This window comes from Dendrobates tinctorius, unplaced genomic scaffold (assembly GCF_039654945.1).
Source record: "Dendrobates tinctorius isolate UK_male_01 unplaced genomic scaffold, ASM3965494v1 ptg000016l, whole genome shotgun sequence".
NCBI lineage: Eukaryota > Metazoa > Chordata > Amphibia > Anura > Dendrobatidae > Dendrobates > Dendrobates tinctorius.
Window position 1 is genome coordinate 80,973,341 of NW_027361684.1, and position 26,472 is coordinate 80,999,812.

The 26,472-nt window shown below is 39.8% G+C and overlaps 1 protein-coding gene across 5 annotated transcripts in view; it reads left to right on the plus strand.

Annotated features, from left to right (window-relative positions):
• CLCN4 (chloride voltage-gated channel 4) overlaps positions 1-25,012 on the plus strand; it is a 103,814-nt gene extending 78,802 nt beyond the window's left edge. For all 5 annotated transcript variants that reach the window (XM_073565995.1, XM_073565997.1, XM_073565996.1 and 2 more), the window contains 4 exons: positions 3,298-3,484; positions 7,022-7,420; positions 21,546-21,762; positions 24,617-25,012. In XM_073565995.1, the coding sequence (XP_073422096.1) occupies positions 3,298-3,484; positions 7,022-7,420; positions 21,546-21,762; positions 24,617-24,707 (894 nt within the window). In that variant the 3' untranslated portion in view covers positions 24,708-25,012. The remainder of the gene's footprint in view (positions 1-3,297; positions 3,485-7,021; positions 7,421-21,545; positions 21,763-24,616) is intronic.
• Positions 25,013-26,472: the final 1,460 nt, after the last annotated feature.

Consider the following 26,472-nt stretch of genomic DNA (forward strand, 5'->3'; position numbering starts at 1 on the left):
CTTAATGAAATACATGTTGTTATAAAAGTCTATTTCTAAATGGAAAACAGCACAAAGGAAGCAGCTTTATAGAAAAAATACAAAAAGCTTTGTTGCTCATTAGCACTGTATGAACATTATTTACTGCCTTGGAGAAATAATACAATCACTAAACTCTTTTTAATGATGTGTCCTGTTCAGCGCCTTCAGATCTTGCCATAGTAAAAATCAGTCTGCAATAAAAAATACATCAAGCTCAGAAGATATAGCGAAACAAACCCTGGAGATGACAATCAATTAATAATGTAAACTCAAATGTATAATGTATCAGTATAAAATCCCTTTTAACCCTATAGACAAGCAACACATCGTTAGCTGTTGAACTCAACCAGCCCTTCAAGTAAGACATTACACATTTAATGGGAGGCTTGTCCCTCTTTTTTTTAAGTCATTCATATTGTGACTCTCCTTACCATTTTTTTAAACTAGTATTTTCATTTAAGGTGTGCATAAAATTGTTTTTAAGGGTGCCTTTTTTCACCGTTAAAGGGGTTATCTGGGACTATTTAATTGTTTTACTATGTGCCTAAGAACGAACAGGCAGGTAGTTGTTAACTATCTGCCTGTTGTGCCCGGCGCCAATTTCAACCGACACAGAGTGGTCACAAACCGATTCAGTGGCTTCCACTGATGTCGCATTAACATAGCAGCGGCTTTCCTTCAACACTTCTCTATTGACAGGGCATGACTACTGATGTCATGCAGATTGACAGCCAGCTCCCTGTTGCCTAACTGAGGGGAGCTGGCTGTCAATCAGCATGACTTCAGCTGTAAGCATAGAGCAGCTGAATCGTCTGCAGGAGTTTTAGAGCAGGCAGGAGGTTAGCACTACCTGCCTGTTAGTTTTTAGGCCCATAGTAAAAAAAAATAGTCCTGGACAAACGCTTTAAGTTTGGTCTTGTTTGTCAGACATAAGAGATATTTTGTTTCTACAGTACAGGCATAAGTGATATGTGAGGTGTCAGCTACTTATCCGCTACCATTTCCCTAGACATTTTTTATTATCTAAAGCATACTTGTCTTTTTACATAAAGCCTCTAGATAAGCTTGGTCTTAGTAACACCCACAACAAGTTGAAATAGCTTTTGGGGCATATACCATTCTAATATGTCCAAAAACGGTCTCAAAGTCTCTGAAACTTGTCATGCACTTTTATTGCATGGGCAGATCCTCTGCATAATGTTCCCACAGTATTACAGGTTCTGAAACTGAATTTCCCTCATTTTTCAGCAGGTGTTGCTCCTGCCAATACCCAATAGCTCATAGGGGATGAATGTCAGATTGATTGGAGCCCCACCAATCACCAGAATGGAGGTCGTGAAGTGGAGCTTGATTTCAGCACACACAATAAAAACATAAGCCCTAATTCATTAAGACTGCTGTTTTGTACACCATTGTCAATGAGGGGGGCCTGAAGGTATAGTATGCACCGAATTTGTTCAAGAGACACACACCGCTTAATGAATTTGGCGCATCTTAGCAGTGGCATGCGCCTCCATGTGCCTCTTGAGAAATATTATTCCAGTTGTAAGATTACTGGCGTAAGAAGCGCTGCCACTTTAGATGAATTTGATGGGGTGGCATAGCCATGCCCTGCACCTTCCTGGCTCCTCCCCAGATCCACCCATTTTGGCGGAGCTGATGTGAAAAAACACCATAAGTCGCAACATTTTTGAGCAACTTGGTGTTATGCAAAATTGTACAAATTTTTTTTTACACTAACTTTCTGGCATAAGCACTTTGATTAGTCGAGACCATAAAGTAAATAATAAAGTACTTTTGTTTTCAAAAGATCTATGTATCTAATGTGGTTTTTGTGAACTATAGATTTATTATTGTCAGCCCTTAACTTTATTGAATATAATACAGTATCTGAATTAAACTAAAGTATCAGTAAAACACATCCTGGGTGAACGCAACCTTTTATTATGGTATCAACTGAGCAAGCCATTATGTCATAACATCACCTAATAAATCCGCACCAGTCTCGATGTTCCTTCTAGTAAATATGCTTCTTGGTAGTGATCAATTATTCTGCCTGTTTTTGCATCAAGGACACGTTCTCCTTTATATTAGCCTATAGACTTTTTGCAGGTGTCTTTCCTGTTTCATGAATATTTACAAGCTGTTTTAATAAGTGAGACCACCAAGAGTCTCAGCCCTAGAAGGTCACCTCGGAGCACTTCTCTAAATATTTGAAGAACCTAGAACCATTATAAAAAAAAATTCCATGACACAGTAAACCTTTTATTGGAGGCATTTTGTGCATACGTGTTCCCTGTCCAACAATCTGCCATACAGGGAAGCTGCTGAGCCTTGTCCTTACTCTCGTTTTAGGAGTTGTGCCATATCTGATATGTTTTCCTACTTTTTACCATATCATTGTAACATCTTGCACAGCACAGTAGATACAATATCCTCACACCTCTTCATGTTCCTGTGGTGTTTTAACCCCCATACTATAGTAAATGTTATGGAAACCCCATGAAGGTGATTGTCCATATTGCATGGAGTACACTATATTTTGGATAAAAGAGAGAAGCATTTAAAAATAACGTTGAAAATCTGTATAGATAGACAGATAGATGACATTGTACATATTAGTTGTCAGACAACTTTCAGTTGGTGTCAGAATCCAATTATCCACCTTCCATTAAATCTTCCATGTGCACATTAATAGAAATGTCATCCATAAGTCTGCTCCAAATATATATATATTTTTTTCTACTGGATCCTTGAGACTTTGTGTGACAGTTTGGGCACACGCGTGGGCTAGTGGAATGTTGCCAGGGCCAGACTGGCCATCTGGCAATACTGGCAAATGCCAGAAGGGCCCGTCTGGTCTGGGCCACCTTGTCTGCTATGTTGTTAACAGAATCGGTGTTCTCAAGACACCCATACTGTTAAGAGTTGTAACGGAGATATCATTCGAAACATTGTTCTTGTATAAAATTTTGCTTTCCTCCATCCAGGGTAATATTAGTGATATATCCCATCTGGTGCTTGGGGACGGGGATAGCATGGGCCTGTGTGATTTCAAATGCCAGGGCTGAATTTCAGCCCCAGTCTGTACCTGAATGTTGCCTTCAGAAACCAACCTTTATTGTCTCTTCTGTATGGCTCTGATGGACAGTGGTAGGAAATAGAAAAGTTTGCACCAATTGGCTGGTTTATGGGAATTATCTAGCTTCATTTCCCATTATATTTTGTTACATGTTGCATTTTTATCTGCACAACTGATTTTCTTTATTTTTACAGATCCCATCAGGTCTGTTCATTCCAAGCATAGCAGTTGGAGCTATAGCCGGTCGCATAGTCGGTGTTGGCGTTGAGCAGCTGGCCTATCACCACCATGACTGGATCATCTTTAGGAACTGGTGCAGACCGGGAGCAGATTGTGTCACCCCAGGACTCTATGCTATGGTGGGAGCTGCAGCTTGCCTAGGTACAGACCTATTGACTTCTCCCACATCACAAACTAGTAATAAAATAGGACACATTATTACCGTAGATGGACTATGGCATGTGGAGATGATGTAGGGACCTACGCACTTCTATAAGTGCCACATAATGGCTCTATACAAAATGTAGTCATAGTGTTAATTAAAGGGAATCTTTCAATATAATCATTGCTCCTAAGCCATCTATATAGGCATGTAGTCCACAGGAAGCTAACTAAAGTGATATCTTGGTATCTTCGATCTGATGTCTTTTTCCTGAGAAATCCATATTTTTCTTATATGTAAATGACCTTTTCTAGACTATGGTCCGGACACTGATCTGCATGAGACTCTGTCTCCAGAGCTTATTGTACATGAAAGGTGGAGTTACCGGTGTGATGTGCAATGGCCACTCTGCTCTCCTGATCTCACATCAGAGCTGTGTGTGTGATTATAAGGTCGATGTCACATTGGGGTATATCATCTGATGCGCGATGCAAAAGCATTGGATCGATATGCAAATGAGACTCGGCATAAATTCTGCTGTGAGCGTGAGCAGAGTGTCATTTTACTGCGATCCGATCCTCTTGCATGCGAGAATCGGATCACAGGTGAGGAGAAGAACATATTAATCTCTCTATCTTCTCCATTGTCTGTCGCTGGCGTATATCGGACTGCACTCAGATTACATCCAAGTGCAGTCCTACGGTTTTCACGCAACCTTTGACCTGAATTGGTGCGTGTCATGTGAGATATGCTGCCAATAGCCGCTCTGCCTCATAGAATAACACTGGTCAGAGTGCAATGCGAGATTTTCTCACATTGCACTCCTCCGTAATATACTCCAGTATGAGTGAGCCCTAACTGACACATTTGTAGGTTCCTCTCAAGTTCCATGTCACACACAGACAGGGTTGCAATAGTGTTGTAATAAACCAGAGCTGTGAGAGCTGCAGCTGCCATTTTATTTGTAAGAAGACAAATTTAATTTCTTCTGTTCTGTGTTAGTTACATGACTCACAATGGTAACTCTCTCTTTTATTAAAAATAATCTCTGGAGGCAGAATCTCATGCAGATCAGTGTCTGGCCCGTATTCCTGAGCAGCTCATTTACATAGAAGAAAATCATGGATTTCTCTGGAATAAAGCATCAGGTCGCTGATATGAAGGTATCATTTTTTTCAGCTTTCTATGACCTGCATGCCTATACAGACAGATTCCGTTTATAAAGGATACATTTAGCAACCAGTGAAATATTTTAATAAATATACTTATGGACTTGGTTAATTTTTGATTACTTCTTTTTTAGTAGTTGATCATTCAATGACAAAATGAATGGTAATAAATGATGCCAGGCGTTTGATGGTGCTCAATATCTATATTAACTGAGTCTTAGAAATTCAGCTCAGGGGACGACATCTAATCTGCTTCAATGTGTTGAAATGTCTATAGATGCTGAACATGTATTTTCAAGCCAAAGCACAATCAGTCATTTTTCCTGGTGTTGTGCTATATTCACAATGTCGCGTCATGCTGGGTTTTCTCTGTTTTGGTAATTCAGCTCCCAAAGTGTAAAGTAGATATTGCAGATGGTGAAAAGAGAAACTGTGAAACAATAAAAGAAGAGAACTACAGGAAATCAATACCCAGACCACAGTACAAGAGTAAATGTGAACAATGGAAACATTGTGATGTGTAACATAGCATGCACTAAGGGGGGTAATTAAAGGTCAGGTTCACATTATTATATATTAGAGGCTTGCTGAAATAGCTATTCCCTAAATTACTGCAGTGAGTAGAATTCATGCCTTCAGCAGCAAAATCAACTTGATGAAAACATGTAAAGCTGTCGGGTAAAGTTGGAATCTGAGCGGCTCCTTTGCTGCCTGCCTGATTTATATCCATTGCTGTGCGTAGAATATAGGGAAATATAAGAAATTGCCAAGTACATTTTTAAAAGGTTTATTCGGGCAAATGTATTTAATTCCCTATCTTCAGGATAGGTCATCAAAAGTAGATCTTTGGAAGTTCGACACCTGCTGCCCCCAAGATCACTTTATTTTTGTTCCGGCAGACAAAGCAAAAATCGTAAACCATTCAATGCAAGCACAGTTCAGCTTCTATTCAAAAGAACTGCAGCAGTACCCTGCACTTTGTATGGAGCTCTGCTCAGCAGCTCCATTCCAAGTGTATACATCCGCCAAAGCAAGCTAGATCTGATTGGTGGAAACATCGGCATCGGCCCCCAACCAATCTGCTACTGATGACGTATCCTCTAGGTAGGTCATCAAATATTTGTCCCTGGGCGACCAATTTAAGTGTATGCTGGGAAATATGTAACAGGGTTCCCATCTAAGATTTATAATGTTTCCACCTTCTTTTCCAGCAGATGCGTTTTTGGGCCTCCTAAGGCACCATTACCCACATTGTGATACTACTTTTACCCCACCTGCAGCAGTATTTTTATTGGCGTAGCTTCTATCCGCCGTTAAAAAAGCCTAATCAAATAGGATTAGCACACCTAGATCTATCGCTCCAGCACTTTGTTAAAACAGTTGCTGCAGAGAACATTTTTCATGCAATGGTTCTCTGCCATTCATAAAGGATAAATGATCTTTTATGCTGTTTGGAGGCAAAATGATTTTCTATTCAATTGACAAGTGTAGAGGAATTTTGTTAGAGAAATGCAAAAGTGTGAATGGAATATTACTAGTGTTTGTAAAAATAAATGAAATCTGAGGAAAGTTGTTCCCGTTGGAGGGGAGGAGTACGCCAGTGCCAGAATTCAATATTGACTGGATTGGGCAGCTTTACGTACAATACTGCCTGATCATCCTCTCTTCCAATCAGCTATTGGTGAGAGTTAGGGGGCCTCTATATTAGAGCCCTCAGTCTTGTGAAAATACTGGGTTTGCTCATCATCAATCTAGTATTCATTGCTTTAGGCAACAAGAAAGATTTACATAAAATCAGACAATTAGATAATAAAAAAAACGTAAAAGATAAAAAATAAATTGTTCAAGAAGAAAACAGGTGCACATACGCTGCACGGTCATCGGGAATGAGCATTTCTAAGAATGCAGTGTGAACAGGCTGAAGATCAAAATGCTCGCTCGTCAGGTGAAATCATCTCTAAGTTTACTAAAAAAATTCTATTACTGTTTGTTCTATATGCATCTTAAGCACGGCCAGCTTGTCTAAACAGGCTATTAAATGGCCACTGATGCTGATCGGCGATCATTTATGGCCACTGGGCAGCCAGCATGAACAAGACCTAAATATCAGCTATAGAATATAGTATAGAACTGACAAGCCATTGTGTTGTGAAAATGCCAAATGGAGAGTTTGATTTGCCATTCCATGAAATGTTCATATTATCTAATAAATTACTGTAGATTTTGGTCTGATTTGTCTGTGTGTGGCGCTCATCAATATCCACAATGAGAAAATATGTGACAGCGAATTAGTGTTCTGGAAATGAATAATAGTTATTTTTTCCTGTAGAAATCACTATTCCATCGTAGTGTTATTTTTATTTTCAGGTGGCGTCACTAGGATGACTGTTTCCTTGGTTGTTATTATGTTCGAGTTGACCGGCGGTCTGGAGTACATAGTACCATTAATGGCAGCCGCAGTAACAAGTAAATGGGTTGCAGATGCTTTTGGGAAAGAAGGAATTTATGATGCACACATCCATCTAAATGGATACCCATTCTTGGATGTCAAGGATGAATTCACCCACAGAACTCTAGCAACAGATGTCATGAGACCTCGTCGTGGTGAGCCGCCACTCTCTGTTCTTACCCAGGACAATATGACAGTAGAAGATGTGGAGACTCTAATCAAAGACACCGACTATAATGGTTTTCCTGTTGTGGTATCCAGAGACTCAGAACGACTGATTGGCTTTGCCCAAAGGAGAGAACTCATAATTGCGATCAGTAAGTTTGGGATTTATAATTTTATATGCATTTTTCATATTACTATTTTTTATCATTGAGAAGTAGTGTTGAGCATTCCGATACCGCAAGTATCGGGTATCGGCCGATACTTGCTGTATCGGAATTCCGATACCGACTTCCGATATTTTTTCAATATCGGAATTCGGCATCGGAATCGGAAGTTCAGTTGATTGACGGCCTGACGTCATCATGATGCGCGGTGTGTGCGCATCATGATGCGCCGTCATTTCGGGCCTTCCGGGGGTCTCTGCCGGCCTGCCGGGGGGCTGTGCCGGCCTGCCGGGGGGCTGTGTGGACTGCCCGGGGTCTGTACCGGCCTGCCGGGGGGCTGTGCCGGCCTGCCGGTGGTCTGTGCACCCTGTGGGGGTCTGTACCGGCCTGCCGGGGGGCTGTGCCGGCCTGCCGAGGGGCTGTGCTGATGTCCGGGGGTCTGTGCAAGCATCGTCCGATGGGACTACAAGTCCCATCGGGCGATGCCTGCTACCATGACAGTGATTGACACATTAGCCAATGATGGGACAGTAGTAGTCCCATCATCCGGCTAATGTGTTAAATGTTAAAAAAAAAAAAAAAAAAAAAAAAAAAATACTACATACATACTACATGCATGCTACATACATACTACATGCTACATACATACTACATATATACTACATACATACTACATACATGCTACATACATACTACATGCATGCTACATACATACTACATGCTACATGCTACATACATACTACATGCATGCTACATACATACTACATATATACTACATACATGCTACATACATACTGCATGCTACATACATACTACATACATACTACATACATACTACATACATACTACATGCATGCTACATGCATGCTACATATATACTACATGCATGCTACATACATACTACATGCTACATACATACTACATATATACTACATACATACTACATACATGCTACATACATACTGCATGCTACATACATACTACATACATACTACATACATACTACATGCATGCTACATACATACTACATGCATGCTACATACATACTACATGCATGCTACATGCATGCTACATACATACTACATGCTACATACATACCACATACATACTACATACATACTACATACTACATATATACTACATGCATGCTACATACATACTACATGCTACATACATACCACATACATACTACATACATACTACATACATACTACATGCTACATACATACTACATATATACTACATGCATGCTACATACATACTACATGCTACATACATACCACATACATACTACATACTACATGCTACATACATACTACATATATACTACATACATGCTACATACATACTACATGCTACATACATACCACATACATACTACATACATGCTACATATATACTACATGCATGCTACATACATACTACATATATACTACATGCATGCTACATACATACTACATGCTACATGCATGCTACATACATACTACATACATACTACATGCTACATACATACCACATATATACTACATACATACAATACATTCATACAATACATACATAGACATACAGTACATATAACATAGAGTAACATACTTACCAATACTTGTCACATTGTTCCCCGAAGCCATTGTCTTTTCCGGAATAAATATTAACATAACAAACCACAAAAATACTCACCCACGATCCGAAGCAGTCCACGAGTGTGTCCCACGACGATCTTGGGTAGAGAACTGCAGCATCAGATGATGCTGCCGTTCTCTACGGGCTGCAGGAATCCAATGACGGAAGGTAGGTATCCTTCCGCACTGTATTCCTCCGCCACTTAAAAAAAAAAAAGTCCCTAGTCTCACTTTATGCCATTGCTGTGTGGGAAATTCCCACACAGCAATGGCATAAAGTGAGACTAGGGACTTTTTTTTTTTTTTAAGTGGCGGAGGAATACAGTGCGGAAGGATACCTACCTTCCGTCATTGGATTCCTGCAGCCCGTAGAGAACGGCAGCAACAGCTGATGCTGCCGTTCTCTACCCAAGATCGTCGTGGGACACACTCGTGGACTGCTTCGGATCGTGGGTGAGTATTTTTGTGGTTTGTTATGTTAATATTTATTCCGGAAAAGACAATGGCTTCGGGGAACAATGTGACAAGTATTGGTAAGTATGTTACTCTATGTTATATGTACTGTATGTCTATGTATGTATTGTATGAATGTATTGTATGTATGTAGTATATATGTGGTATGTATGTAGCATGTAGTATGTATGTAGTATGTATGTAGCATGCATGTAGCATGTAGTATGTATGTAGCATGCATGTAGTATATATGTAGTATGTATGTAGCATGCATGTAGTATATATGTAGCATGTATGTAGTATGTATGTGGTATGTATGTAGCATGTAGTATGTATGTAGCATGTATGTAGTATATATGTAGTATGTATGTAGCATGTAGTATGTATGTAGTATGTATGTAGTATGTATGTGGTATGTATGTAGCATGTAGTATGTATGTAGCATGCATGTAGTATATATGTAGTATGTATGTAGTATGTATGTGGTATGTATGTAGCATGTAGTATGTATGTAGCATGCATGTAGCATGCATGTAGTATGTATGTAGCATGCATGTAGTATGTATGTAGCATGCATGTAGTATATATGTAGTATGTATGTAGCATGTAGTATGTATGTAGTATGTATGTAGTATGTATGTGGTATGTATGTAGCATGTAGTATGTATGTAGCATGCATGTAGTATATATGTAGTATGTAGTATGTATGTAGTATGTATGTGGTATGTATGTAGCATGTAGTATGTATGTAGCATGCATGTAGCATGCATGTAGTATGTATGTAGCATGCATGTAGTATGTATGTAGCATGCATGTAGTATGTATGTAGCATGTATGTAGTATGTATGTAGCATGCAGTATGTATGTAGCATGTATGTAGTATGTATGTAGTATATATGTAGTATGTATGTAGCATGTAGTATGTATGTAGCATGCATGTAGTATATATGTAGTATGTATGTAGCATGCATGTAGTATGTATGTAGTATGTATGTAGTATGTATGTAGCATGCAGTATGTATGTAGCATGTATGTAGTATGTATGTAGTATGTATGTAGTATGTATGTAGCATGCAGTATGTATGTAGCATGTATGTAGTATGTATGTAGCATGCATGTAGTATGTATGTAGCATGTAGTATGTATGTAGCATGCATGTAGTATGCATGTAGCATGTATGTAGTATGTATGTAGTATATATGTAGTATGTATGTAGCATGTAGTATGTATGTAGCATGCATGAAGTATGTATGTAGTATTTTTTTTTTTTTTTTTTTAACATTTAACACATTAGCCGGATGATGGGACTACTACTGTCCCATCATTGGCTAATGTGTCAATCACTGTCATGGTAGCAGGCATCGCCCGATGGGACTTGTAGTCCCATCGGACGATGCCTGCACAGACCCCCGGAGCCTGCACAGCCCCCCGGCAGGCCGGCACAGCCCCCCGGCAGGCCGGCACAGCCCCCCGGCAGGCCGGCACAGCCCCCCGGAGCCTGCACAGCCCCCCGGCAGGCCGGCACAGCCCCCCTGAGCCTGCACAGACCACCGGCAGGCCGGCACAGACCACCGGAGCCTGCACAGACCCCCTGGCAGGCCGGCACAGCCCCCCGAAAGGCCCGTACAGACCCCAGAGAGGCTGTACAAGGGCAGGAAAGGGTTTTTCTTATTCCGATACCGGAAGTCCCATAGACTTGAATGGGACTTCCGGTATCGGAATCGGCGATACCGATACTTTTTTTAAAGATCGGCCAATACCATCCGATACGATACTTTGAAGTATCGGACGGTATCGCTCAACTCTATTGAGAAGTTTACTCCTTTAGCATTAAGCACACCATCATTTAGGTAAATCCTGTATTTATAGTACTTTAATTTAGTCTTTACATTTTATTTGTTTTATAAAAGGTCCTCTTCTGTATTATCAAAGATTACAGCTAGGTGGCGAAATACAGTAGAGGGCCCTTAAGACTATCTGCTGATGGGCAGCACATTTATCAAAGTTTTCAACTACTTTTTGCCTTTTTAATATTGTGTGACAAGAAATAGCATTGGTGTATAGGAGTGGTCTCCAACCTTTCTGACCTTGAGAGCCACATTCAGCTCTGAGACAAGGTCATGAGCCACATCCAGCTCCCGATCCACACACAGTAGTGGCAACCAAAGCCCCCATTATGGGTATCTATTATGATAACCAACGCAACAGAAATTACCCTGAAGCAGTATACCAAGTTCCAGGGGTTCCCACAATACCCCAATTCAGTATTCTTCCATCAAGCAACCTCCCAACACACTGTCACATCCAGCTTCAAGCACCTCCTCTGACAGGTAGTGTCATCCTGTCTCCAGGGTACCATTCTTAAATGATCTCTAGACCCCTAAAACCAGTATATGTGCACTTAGAGCTGCTCTTCTGTGCAGGACTTAGCACAAAATTCACCATTTTGAAATGTTCTCTTCATACCTGTTTGATAGACCTGGAGCTAATGCACCAAACTGGCACGCAGCCCCGAGCCACAATTCATGGAACCCCAATCCACACGTGGCTCCAGAGCTACAGGTTAGGGACCCCTGGTGTATAGTTTTGCCGCATACCCTATGTATACTTGACAAAAATGGAGTAAATGCTGAACAGATTAGACCTTGTAAAGAGTTTGTGTCTAATATGGAACAGTAGAAACAGGATATTTAATAAGGATGCCCAGTAAGGCTGTATCATAGTTGATGTTGATACATACCTATATATTTTAAATTATTTGCTAAATTATAGAACGCACAAAATTTTTTGCTTTATACTTCTAATTTGAAGGGGAATCTATCACCAGATTTTTGAGAACAGCTTAATGTAGAAACAGAGACCCTAATTTAAGTGATGTCATTATCTCGGCTTCTTTCTGTAGTTATCATAAAATCACTAAAGGACTAGCAAACCTGCTGGCCTGTATTCCTCCATATTCATAAGTTCTGTATAACCCCGCCCCATCACTGATTGTCACTTTTCTGCCTATGCACAGAGTACACAAAAAGCTGCCGATCAGTGGTTTTGGTGAGGTTATAGACAGCTTTACATTCAGAGAACTGATAGATCTGCAGCAGATGAAACCGTGATTTTATAAAAACTGCAGCAAGCAGCCCAGTAGGTGATACATCATGGGAATTAGGATCTCTATCCCTACATTGTGCTCTCAGATGGGGTAGCAAAAATCCTTCACCATGGCATGAAATTTTGAACAAATTTAGAAAGCACCTTTAGCTACACAATAATTATGAAAAAGGAGCAATCATGGCCAAGAATTCATGTTAATTGCAATGGAGAGAGGGTATAAGATGCTGCCAAACTTTTCTGGCAGGGCTTTTTTCTTTGATGTACAAAACTAAAGACATTAAAATTCAAACAGAAAATGTCTCTCATACACATACACAGTATAACTGTAGTATATATCATCTATGCATTACACACCTTCAACCTTGAAATTACAACACCAAGAAGAAAAAGTCGTGGAGTTATGAAAATCACAGGATAGATAGACATGTTAATGTTGTGTAACTGATGAAAAAATAGAAAAATTTTTTCAAAACATCTTGATGTATTCTGTATCAAGAATGAGCGCCATGTGCAGAAATACCCGCACTTACACATTAATTAATGGATGTTTGAGGAATGTCCTACCACGTTGAATATACTTCTGCACACAAATCATCAAGATCTGCAGCTGGTATAACCCTAGCATCCTGTTGCCAGTCCTAACCCAAATAAGTGATGCCAGAAATGTCTTACTGTACATTACTCCAGTAAAGTCAAGCAAAACGATTCTCAAGATCCTGGTCCAGCGGCCACATCGGTACTCTGCAGCAGCCATACCTGAATACTGCAAAATTCCTTCTACCTGCTTGCATCCTGGTTACTCTTCCAATTAGTAGGCCTCCTCAGTGTCATGACCACTTATCCAAAGAGGTGCCCATGATGCAAGCAAGTAGTATGAATTTCACAATGCTCAAGTCCAGCTTCCACGGAGCCCCAACATGGCCGCTGGACAAAGGTCCTGAAAATCATTCTGCTCAACTCTAGAATATAATTTGTGCATATTAAAGCCAATCACGCATTCTGATGGTGAAGACTGAATGTTCAGCCACAGTTATCTCATATCTATCACCAGCTTTAGGACTTACACATTAAACTAATGGTGGCCGAACCGGCCAAAATTTTGACTGGGTCTCAGGAATCTCTCCCGGAGATGTGATAACATTGATCGAGTATTTGGATTTCAGTGTGTTTAATCCATTTGTTCTCAGCAAAAATTAGTTGCCATCTTAAGTGTCTGGCAGCGGCTGATTCCCTTCTTTCCGGTAACAAGCCTGCTTACCAGAGTTGAACGGGTAGTTGTCTGGAAGGTTGGAAATAATAGCGGTTGGCCGAATGGGTTGCGTATGACCCGTCTTGAATTCATAGGCTGTTTGTCAAACTTTTTTGAGCTTATAATTTTAAATAACAAATGGTTAATCATTCATTATGTTTCCATATGAACACGTCTTTAGAAGTATAAACTGTAAAGGTGCTGGCCAAATATAATATTGATATTTTGCTTCAGATTTCCCATGTAAAGCCCCTAAGTTCACATCAGGTATCTTGTCTCATTGCACAATAACATACCACAATCAAAGAGGAAAAACACTAAACATTTAAAACATTTCAACCATTTTCTCCAGAACTTATCACGATTTTCTAAACATATACAAGAAACCGCTTGATCACAGCGGGCTGCTGCCAGGATGTTTTTTCTAAATTCCTTTTAATCAAGACGTTTCTTGTTTACAGAGTAGATCAAGTTCATATGACTAGGACTGCTTACCCTGCAGTTCTTAAATGTTAGTAAACATCCATTTTTTTTTTAGAAATCTTTTTATTTAAAATAATGTGTAGAAACTCAATGGCATTAACCATTTCCCAAGATCTGCCGTACTAGTACTGCTCAAATTGGGAGGTGTATGGAGCAAGCTCAGAGGCTGAGCCCGCACCTTACCCATCAGATAATCATTGTGACACACAGCCAGGATCTGCCTTTCACAGCTGGTTTGCTAACCTGTGAAATGCGACAATAAAACTGTGCCATTCCACGCACCCATTGCACAACCCACCACCCCGAGATGCAGTCACTTGATGCAGATGGGTTGCTAGGGCAGTTTGGATTCGGCTGAATACCCCCTTGTTTGCCATTAGAGCTTCATTGAATCCCAGGCTGTGGTTGGGCTTCAAAGGAGACCATGATTTTTACTATATGCAGCTATACTGTTGTATTTATGTATATAGCATGTGATCAGATGATCGCAGGGTCAAGTCCCCTTAGATAAATAACAAATACAGTAAAAGATAAAAAAAAGTTTTTAAAAAAAATTCTTATCACCCCATTCCCCTTTATCACATTGAAAATTAAAGTGAATTCATTTCTGCCCAGGCGCCCTCGATGACTGGGGATGAACTAATAAGCGTGGGAAAGTTTCTGAACTTTTTCCCACGCTGTCAGTTCACCTCAGCGGTAGTCAGTGAGGCTGCACAGAATCCCCATCTGACCTGAAGTGAACTCGATAGCATGGGAAAAAGTTCAGAAACTTTCCCATGCTAATCAGTTCATCTCTGGTCAGCTGGGGCACCAGCGCAGAGATGAATTAATTAATTCTGCAGTGGTTTACAGAGGGGCCAGTAGCATTAGCACCGGTCCCCATTGTAAACTCGTTAACCCCTTGTGATGGATTGCAGCAGGGGACCTGACTGAATGGCGGAGAGATATATATATTGTTGGTTTTTTATTTTATTTTTTTACAGAACAAGGGCTTTTTTGGATTAGCAGAATAATAAATTTGGTCCAAAACGTTGGGTATTTATTTCATTAAAAGAATTTTTAATTAGTGTGTGTGTCTTTTTTTAACCCTAGGGTTAATAATGGATAGATGTCTAATTGACACCTCTCCATGATTAACCCGGCTTAATGTCATCTTTCAATAGCAAGGTGACATTAACACATTATTATTCACCCATGAGCCACTGCTAAAGGCCATGGGAATAGAGAGGCTAACTGCCAGAAAAGGCGCATCTTATAGATGCGCCTTTTCTGGGGTGGCTGGGGGGCAGATTTTTTTTAGCCGGGGGGCCAAATACAATGGTCCCGCTCTAGGCTATTAATATCTTCCCTCACTCACTGGCTTTTCCTCTCTGGTGGAGAAATTACTGCGGGAGCCCACTCAATTTTTTCAACGAATTAACCCCTTAATTTAACACCTACATGTCCAAAATTTTACACACATACCCTAATCTAATTATTAGTCAAAGACATATAAAAAAATAAATGAAATTAAATGGTTTACTGTATGTAAACCATGTGTCACTTCATGTCGGGTTTTGTAATAATTTTACAGAAGCCGGCAATTGATTTAACGGCTATTATGCTAAGTATAACTCCATGAAATATATATATATATATATATATATGTATTCTATGTGTACAGTATATATCTATTCTTTCTATTCTTTATCAAACATGTCAGTGTGATTTTACTATTTAAAGTGCTCTCAGTGAGAGAAACAAATAGGAATCTTGTGGGTATGATACTTTTTAATGGCTAACAAATAATAGTAAATGCTTTCAAGACAACTTACGTCTCTTCATCAGGCTGATATAACAAAATATTTGAAGAAACCTTATTTATATACAGTTTAAAGTGATTTTACTGTATCGCAAAATGAATTGCCGGCTTTTGTTAAAGGACACCGGAGCGTATTTCTCTCAAGTCACACTTGTGGTCCGTGTGTAATCCGTTTTTCTCTCGCACCCATAGACTTGCATTGGCGAATCTCGGCCGAGAATCGCAGCATGCTGCGATTTTCTCAGCCCGTTTAAAATGGGCGAAAAAAAATCGGATGATGGGAGCTGCCCCATATATTAACATTGGTCCGAGTGCTATGCGATTTTTAAACGCATAGCACTCATAAATTTTTCTCGCTAGTGTGACACCGGCCTATCATGGATAGTGATGTGGAAAATTCAAAAAATAAAATAAATTTAACTAAGAAATTTAATATAAAGGGTTTTTCCTCTTTCAGGAAAGTACTCCCAAAATTTTATGAAATACCTAAAATAACAATTGGCAGGTACTCACTTTCCTTGGGTCCGTGCCATCTCCTCGAGGCTTCTAGGGTCTTGGTGAAATCACAATGAGGCTGTGTGCCCACGTTGCGTTTTTGATGCGTTTTTCGGGGTCAAACCGCATCTAAAATGCTTAAAAGAAGCATCCCATTAATTTTAATGCATTTTGGTCTTTTTGTGCCAATGGATGCGTTTTTTACCGCTAAGGAAACGCTTAGCGGTAAAAAATGCAGCATGCTCATTAATTTCCGCTTAGGTCCGCGTTTTTGGCTATTTCCTATAGTCCAAAAGACGTGCGGAAAAAAACGCATCAAAAACACACGTTTTTTGCACAAAAAACGCGCAAAAATCGTGGCAAAAAACTGGCGTTTTCAGGGAAGGAGACCCGTTTCCTGAGCGTTTAAAAACGCTAACGTGGGCACATAGCCTGACAGTGCTTATCACCTCTGTATCCATTCACTGAGTTCAGCAGCTCATGCTGTCTTCCTTGCCACTGTTATAGAGCTCAGTTAGTGACTTTAGCGGTGATGCTCTCGATCAACATGATATCACTGCTACAGCCAAAACATCAAGACACAAGCAACAACAGTGATCCAGTGTTCAAGTTGATTAGGGTGAATGCCTGCTGCTTGTTATTTTAGGCATTTTACAGAATGTGGGGTCCACTTCCCTGAAAGCACCTCTAAATAATGGGTAATTTTCTCATGATACATTTCCTTTAACCTTTTTGATGTTATGATTATAATCTAGAAGTGAGCTGAGGATGGGACAAAGTGCACATAGGGTGTGATGCTGAGTCACCTCACACGGGCAAGCCGTGAGATGGCATAGTCAAGCATTCCAAGGTCAGAAGTCAGGAGGGTATGTCATAAACAGAAGGAAGAGATATAGGCGTAGTCAGGTAATGTCCCAAGATTGAAATACCATGAGATCAGAGCAGAAGGGGTGATTTTCCCAAGTTTAAACCACAATGTCTTGGTCTCCTCACCTGCAAATGGCAGATAGGATTAGTACAGTTTAATTAAATTAGTGATATGTGTAAAGTAAACATTGGCTGACCAAGGTGTGAAATTGAAAAATGCCTGATCAACTCAAAGGCTAACTAAAGTGTAAAAGTAAATGGTGTCCTACAAGCTAAATGTAAACAATGCCTGATCAATTAATATTCCCCCCGCTGTTAGGCTGGTTTCACACTTGCGTTTTTTGCGCTGTATTTTAGCGCTAAAAAACGCATGTGCTTTTTTTCCTATATTTTGCATGGGATGCGCTTATGTGCGCATACACATGCGTTTGTATGCGTTTTTACGTGCATGCGTTTTTTTGTGGTGTGCGCTTGGGCGCATAAAATGCATCCTGTTGCATTTTTTGGGCGTCCGACTTGCCTCAAAAAAACGCATGCGCGCGCAATGCGTTTTTTTTTACAGCAAGACACCCATTATAAGTCTATGGGCACGCATATGTGCGCATTGGCATGCTCATGTATGCGTTTTTTTGCGCATGCATTTTTTTGTTGACCATTGGTTAGACAATGGAAATTAGGGGTTTGGGTTAGAGTTAGGGTTAGTTAAGGGGGGTTAGGGTTAGTATGGTTTGGTTAAGGGTTAGGGTTTAGGGTTAGTTAGGGTTATGGTTTGGGTTAGGATTAGTAGGGTTTGGTTAAGGGTTAGGGTTAGTAAGGTTTGGTTAAGGGTTAGGGTATGGTTTGGTTAAGGGTTAGGGTATGGTTTGGTTAAGGGTTAGGGTTAGTAAAGTCATGGTTTGGGTTAGTGTGAGGGGCCAACTAATGTTGGAAAAAAACGCAAACGCACTAAAAACGCTACTTTTTTCATGCATGCTCATAAAAATGCTTGAAAAAAACGCAGCATTTGTATGCGTTTGTATGAGCTTTTTCCATGCGTTTTTTTGCGGGAAAAACGCGCTGCAAAACAAAGCAAGTGTGAAAGTAGCCTTACATTTGTAATTGTGTATTTTTTTTGCAAACTTTTTCTTTCAGTATAGTCACTATTTATCAGACATTTAAATCTTTTTTACACTAAATAATTTGATCAAATTGCCCATTTTTCCAAAATAGATTTATGGTTTCACATATGTCTTGCATTGGTGACCTAACACCTTGCATTGTTCATGTTTCTGTAATGGAAGGAAAGCTGAATTTTGCAATCCTGAAAAATGCAGCAAAAAAACACAGCAAATTTTGCCTTTTGTAAGCAGCCTCTTTACCGCCAAGATAGCAGGTTTTGCCTGCAGAAAAAAATGCAGCAAAAGCTCAACGTGTGAACATAGCCTTGCTTGATAATTGTTTATCTTCTAAGCTTTTTCTTCCACTTTTTTCTTCCTTCTTTACGCTATTTAACACAATGTGAACACAATTCTATAATTCTGATCACACCCAATGGGCATTTCATGAGCCCATTGTCACTAATTTTAAGCATTTAAACCTCCCTTTATCTACCAGTATTTATTGTAGTTTTTTTTCTTGAAAAAGGGGCTTGTACAGCCCTGAAACACATAGAACAATAAACTACTTTTACTTTACACTGCACTCTCTTTTGAAGACTCATCTTTAGGCAACGTTCACATGTTCAGTATTTGCTCAGTATTTTACCTCAGTATTTGTAAGCCAAAACCAGGAGTGGGACAAACAGAGGAAAAGTATAATAGAAACATGTCACCACTTCTGTTTATATCACCCACTCCTGGTTTTGGCTTACAAATACTGAGGTAAAAAACTGACCAAATACTGAACGTGTGAACATGGCCTTAGTACGGTGACTGGTTTGCAAACAATGTCCGGTGAGGAGTGGATAGAGGATTTGGGGATGTTTAGCTTGTAAAAGAGAAATCTGAAAGGAAACTTAATAAGTGCCCACAAAATGTCACTCTGTAGAGGGGTCATCATTATTCTCATTTCCACAAGGAAACACTTGAAGCAATGGGATGAAACTGAATGGGAGGAGACACAGATTAGGTATGAGAAATAACTTTTTGATAAGAATGATCAACGAGTGGAACAGGCTGCCATGAGAGGTGATGAGTTCTTCTTCAATGGAAATTTTCAAACAGAGGCTGGACAGACATCTGTCTGGAATGATTTAGTGAATCCTGCTTTGAGCAGGGGGTTGGACACAATGTCCCTGGAGGTCCCTTCCATCTCTACCATTCTTTGATACTCAACGACGCGGCAATCCAGCCATGAAAATCCCAATACGCCTCAAAAAATGTTAATCTAGACATATATACTAAACCAGGTTCATAAGATAAAATTATAGTATGTAAAGTTTGTAAAGCATGAAACTCCAAGACTAAGCTTTTATACAGCTGGCGAACTTTAAAGGTTCACAGCCTTATTTTCTCTGTGTTGATAAGCAGAAAAATGTAATTATTGATGTTTATTCTGCAGCATCCTTCACATCTGCTACAGTATCAATCACAATGCTGAGAAAAGGCCAATTTTTATGCCTGGCTAATCTCATCTATCAAACTATTAATTAACTCTTTTTATGAAGAGTAACATAGACTACCTGCAGTCGGATCACATTAAGCTCGTAGACATGATGGTGTACATGATACTGGCAAGGTTTCTTAATATAAAGGGTGAATATCTCTCCAAGCTCAAGCTCTTGTCATTTCATTTCAAAAGAATTACTGCAAAACTGTCATGAAATAAAAAAGTCATAGATTTTAAAATAAACACATATTACAAGATTGTCAACATATAAAGTGGATTTCCACATAAATGAACATTTAGAAAATAGTATGAAAATGGTATGATAAACTGAATTATTCAGCTCTGTTTGCCTCCTATTTTCCAGGTAAGTTATTGCTCTTCGACCAGAGGGTTCACTGCAGGGCTGTGGAGTCGGAGTCGGAGTCGTGGAGTCGGAGTCTGAGTCGGTGCTCATTTTGGTGGAGTCGGAGTCTGAGTTGGAGTCGGTATAAAATGGACCGACTCCGACTCCTAAAATATATAATAAATTGGGTACAGTAATTCAATGCAGGATGTGCTGAATATTTTTTCATAGGAGTTTGGGAAAGTTATGAAATGTCCTATAAATGGCTGTTCTATTCCTGATCTAAGGCTACATTCACACACAGCGTTTTTCCTGTGTTTTTTGAGGATACGTTTTTCAGCTGCAAAAGCTGATCATCTTTTTAAAAAACTGCATCACCTGAAAGGTTTTTGAGCTCATAGATAATGTTTTCAATAGCAAAAGCAGATTAGAAATCTGCTCTATCTATCCATTTATCCATATCTGTCTATCCATATCGTATCTGTACCAAAAAGAATGAAAACCGGGTAGTACACCAATATATATTCTGTTCTATCTAAATATCTTGATTATTGGATCATAAAAATGATTAAATGTCTGAGGTTCACATTGTACTACAATAAATTTTTCATTTAAATATAAGCAATATGTGTGGGAGTCGGAGTCGGAGTCGTGGAGTCGGAGTTGGAGTCGGAGTCGGTGTAAGGGAAATTGAGGAGTCGGAGTCGCAGGTTTGGCTTACCGACTCCACAGCCCTGGTTCACTGATGTGTACTCAACTAGTCCCCCATGTACCTAACCTTTGCCAAGAGTACTCTTTCGGTCCACTATGGACTGGTACGCTTCAGGATATATTTTTTCACTGTGGTCATTCATGATTTTCTCTCCAGTGGATCTCAGTAAAAAAAAATATACTGTCTGGTACATTCTCACGCATTATAAACATTCCATAACTGTTGGACTAGCAAGAGGGAAATGGTGTATATTCAGAATACTTAGAAGATACATTAATCTTGTAACATCTGGATATTCATCATGATAAATGAGGAATTGGTCATTAAATTACTTGGTTCCATGGTCATTAATATCTCTAGGAAATATTGCTTACAGGATAATGTGCTTCATTTCTAGAGAATGCAAGACAGAGGCAAGATGGAGTGGTGAGCAACTCAATTATATATTTCACAGAAGACCCACCAGAGCTTCCAGCTAATAGTCCTTATCCTCTGAAACTGAGACGCATCCTCAACCTAAGTCCTTTCACTGTCACCGACCACACACCGATGGAGACTGTAGTGGACATCTTTAGGAAACTTGGATTGAGACAATGTCTTGTTACTCGGAGTGGGTAAGAATCGTTTTAAGTGGATTTTGAGTTTTGCTTTTATTTACATCATAGATTATATGTCATATACAGATGTATTCATCCCTCATCTTTTAACCTTATTTGCTTTCTTCTCCTGGTTGAACTTAACAGAACAGTCAACATGAATCAGACACTCTGTGTGTTCTGTCAGCCATGTATGTTTTACTCTGAAATGTTGTGGTACTTCAGAGAAAACATCCTGTACTTTGTAAAGCTGCAATGGAACTATGGCTCCGATTCATCAAGATTGGTATGGTTAATGCCAGTGTAGATAATGGGGTATGCTAGAGTAAGAAGTGCACGCCTCTTAATGAATCAGGCACATCAAAGGAATATTTCTGGCTTAAGGTACACCACAGCTCGTCATGAATCAGATGAGCTGTGGTGTTACGCCCTGTTCTGCCCCCGTCTCGCCTCAGCTTCATCAATTGTTGCAAAGCTGGTTGAAACAAGTGTGAAAATGCCAAAAGTTGCAATGTTTTTCTTCAACCTCGAGTTATGTAAAAATTCTGCAACTTATCAAAGTATTTTACTCCAGATTTTTGTCACAAACACTCTGATCAATTGGGACCTGTGTGTCTTAGATGACTAGTGCAAGGCAGGTCCTCGGCGGTTTCTCACATTTTTTGCCCATCCTTAAGAGAAGTCATCAATATCTGATAAGTAGGGGTGTGACACCCGGAACCACCGCCTTTCAGCTGTCTCTGGCTCCGGCCGGAAGTGCTCAGTTGTGGAGCACAGCACTGCTCCATCAATGGTATAGTGGCCACAAACGGGTACTGCACATCCGCCCCCTATATGTATCAATAAGATCAGTTAATCGGAGGGGGTGCCAGGTGTTGATATTAATGACCTATCCAAAGAATAGGCCATCAATGTAAAAGTCGGAGGCAACCCTTTTAAGGCTAGCTTCACACATCAGTTATTTTGGCATGTTTGCTGTCCACTATTTTTGTAGATAGATCATGGATCCATTATAATGAAAGTTCCTTTTCACATTCTTTTTGCAGTCAGATTGTACACAAGAAACCAACAGTCCTGTTCTGGTCTTATCCATGTTGTGAATCAAACTCTCCAAAATAAGTCAATGGCCCATAGAGAAAAAAGGATAGTACACTGATGTCATCTGTTTGCTGTCCATATTGTATTATTTAATGGGTAGGAGAAGCTAATAGATGGATATTTTTTACCATTTTCCTGACCAGTGTTGCAGCACTATTCATACCACAGCAGGGGTGCCTTTCACCTTATAACTCTTTTATTAGAGCACTGAATACGCCACGTGTCCTCTCTCGGTTTGATTCATTTTTCACTTAGGTGCTATAGGATAATAGTCCCCTTTTTTTGTTTCCCCACATGTATACTCCCCTGATGTTGCTGTATAACTAAGGCAGAAACGCACTGGGAGGAAACAATATTTTTTTAGTGGGTCTATAGAATAGTACAACATTTGGGTACTGCCCTTGTTAGAATGGGAGCAACTGTATGGGGCTTGACGGGGTTAGATAGCCCTCACCTTCAACAATTACAAGGAGGATTCTTGAAGGACCACACCTTTACATCTGGTCTGGGTGAGATCTAAAATAATTATGATTCATTTGATTTAGTGACTAATCCATGTGGTATATGATAGATACTCACACCATGTACTTTTGCTTATGTGTTTTTGTTTGGGAATTCCCTGTTTTAAAACAGTACAATAAAAGTTATGTTTTAAGAGGAACCTCTCCATGCCGATTAGAGATATATGTTCTGAGAGAATACGTTCTGACGACTCGTCAATATCTTTTGCTACATTTCTGTCAGGTCAACCTAGAACTATTTTATTGCCCCCCCCCCCATTAGGGCAGGTGAACAGGCCAGACATTCTCTCATCCAAGAGAATTGGGCCGATGAGGCAGATGACACGCTGATCAGAGTGTGATTACAGTGTGCTCTGATTCTCTCAGATGAGGAGAAGATGCAGAAAATAAATTCTCAATATTCTCCATTCTGTGAGTGTGCAGAAATTGGACTACAATCAGATGTCATCCTAGTGCTGTCTGATGTTTCCCACACATTCAATGGCTTGCATGGCCGAGTGCGATCCGAATATCAGATCAAACTCGGGCATGCAGCAATTTTTTCCTCAGACACTGAGGGAAAAAAAATGGACATGTGCATGGCCCCATAGACTAACATTGGACTGAGTGCTATCTGATGTTTTGTCGGTTCGCACTCGGACATCAAATACACTTGTCTGTACCTGGCCTTACAAAGCCAAACCCTTTCACTCATATTCTGAGCTTCTGCTGGATGCTATAAAGAAGAGGAAACCCTCTATATACACAGAAATAACCGAGCTGCTTAGAAAAGTATCTTGTGCTTGTATTTTGTATGGCAAAATGCTAACAAGGAGCTTCAATTAAAAATGAAGGCAGCTGAGATTCCTAAAAGCTTCAGCACATTCCTGGTACAAAGTCTTAACACCTGCGTTACTGTGAAACATTGCACCCCTCTCATGCCCTTGGGAGCCATCTTAATTAAAAAAAAATATTTTTTTTCAGAAGGGTACAGAAAACGCAGAGTATGACCTGCTAGGTAAAAGTGTTGATTGTGAGAAAGCTTCCAATACACTCAGTCATTTCAGCACCACATCTGTTCAAATATCCCCCATCCAAATGGAAACGAACAAATAACACATCATGTCTTTTTTTTCTTCTGGTTTCTCACTGTTTTATGGAGGCGCAGAGACAGATTTTGTGTGATTTACTGGGGCCACGTGCACAGTAAAATGAAATGAAGGGAACTGTTTTCTAATGATCTTTTATGTCTTGTTCCTGGTTCTTTCCTGCAGGAGGCTTCTGGGTGTTATCACGAAAAAGGATGTTTTAAGACACATGGCTCAGATGGCTAATCAAGACCCAGAATCCATTATGTTCAACTAGACTACATTGCATATGGGAGGAACAAGTTGCAAAAGGGCCGAAAGCTTTTTTTCTCATTTTGATCAGACAGAGAAGCAAAAGTCGAAATTGTATTTAGGCTTAGAAACTGTAACACGTCACACAAAGATGAAGATATAAGCAGAATCCCCACAATGGTTCCGTAACGGTCACTTACCAACGCACGTCACTCAAAATCAGCCATGTTGCTTTGGCTATATTGCATGTTTGCGAGTGGATAGGAATTTCTCACCTACAATTAGAGAATTTCAGAGTATTTTATAATAAAAGAAACTACTACAAACCGATGAAGAGACGTGTTTAATCTGAATCATTAGATTTTTGTGAAACCCATGTATACAACCTCTCATTTCACAAGTCTATCATTTTCTTTGAATTAACCATGTAAGGGTGTGTACACACAGGTTCTTTTAGTCACTGGCTTACCCACAACCTTTTTAAGCAGAAGACACTTTAGGAAAATGCTGGCAGTGTTTTACCTGAAGCATCTTTCCTGGCGTCTTCCCGGTCGTTGTTTGTGGTGGTTCTGCCGCCATCTTTTTTTTTACATCCCGTATACAAAATAGTCTCTTTTTTTACCGCTTCACAACTTTTGAAGCCTAAAGTGGTTAAAAGAAGTAACAAACGACAGAACACACAGTAAGTCGTTTTGACATCGCAGTGCATTCTTTTTTTTCCCCTTTCATTTTTTTTAGCACTTTTCCAGGTAGGTTCCAGGCCAAATCTGCCTAAAACAGACATTGTGTGCACATGCCATAATACTTTCTGAAATCTGAGGTTTTAATTTTTTTTTTCAGGTTGTACATTTTGAAAGTTATAGGAAAGCGCAAAGTTTATGAGAGATACCGACAATTAACTGACTGGACTATACAGTATGATGAGAAATACATTTATTTTATGCATTTAATTGCTTTTCGTTTAAGGACATTATCAGTATTTTGTACATATTATATATTATTGTATCTATATTTTAAGCGAGGTGGAGACAAATCATTACTTTCAGGACAGTGGAATAAATGCAAGTCTATCAGAGTCTAGGCGTCGGTCTACAAATTAGGTCTCAAATTAGGAATAAGTACATTTTTCACACTTTTCTAGCCCCAAATATTAATTTCCTACCATGTCCCTACAATTATTTGTTCTAAACTCTAATGTGCCACAACCTAGCAGTATAAGCCTACTCGCAAACAGTACTTTGGTCCCATTGTAAGGCCAAGGCCTGATAGTGCCCACATAATACGGGAACTTGCCAAATTCTTTTGTTAATTTAGGAGTCTTGTAGGTATTCTAGTAGAGTATGCCAATGAAAATGGTCCTGCCATAGTGCCACAGTGTTAACAACCTCAATGCTCCCATAGTGGAAGTAACATCCTCAGTGTCCTAATAATATGATCAGTGATAGTGCAGCATAGGCAAGCCAGCCTCAGTGACCCCATAACACTTAACCACTGGGCATCATTACTCAACCAAGCACAATATCCCCAGAACTAAGCCAGTTACAGTGCCCTCATAACTACACTACGCACAGTGATCCCATAAGTAAGCCTTCTATAGTCCATCCGTGATTGAGGCAAACTCATAATTCAACTACAGAGCTACCGTAACTAAGCAGGTCACAGTACTCCATTACAGTAACATGCACAACAACCACACAGAATATCTACAGAGTCTCCATAATCATGTTTGCTATATCACTATAATGTCAGCCATTGTGGTGCCATAATAACTGCCATAAAGCCCACATTAT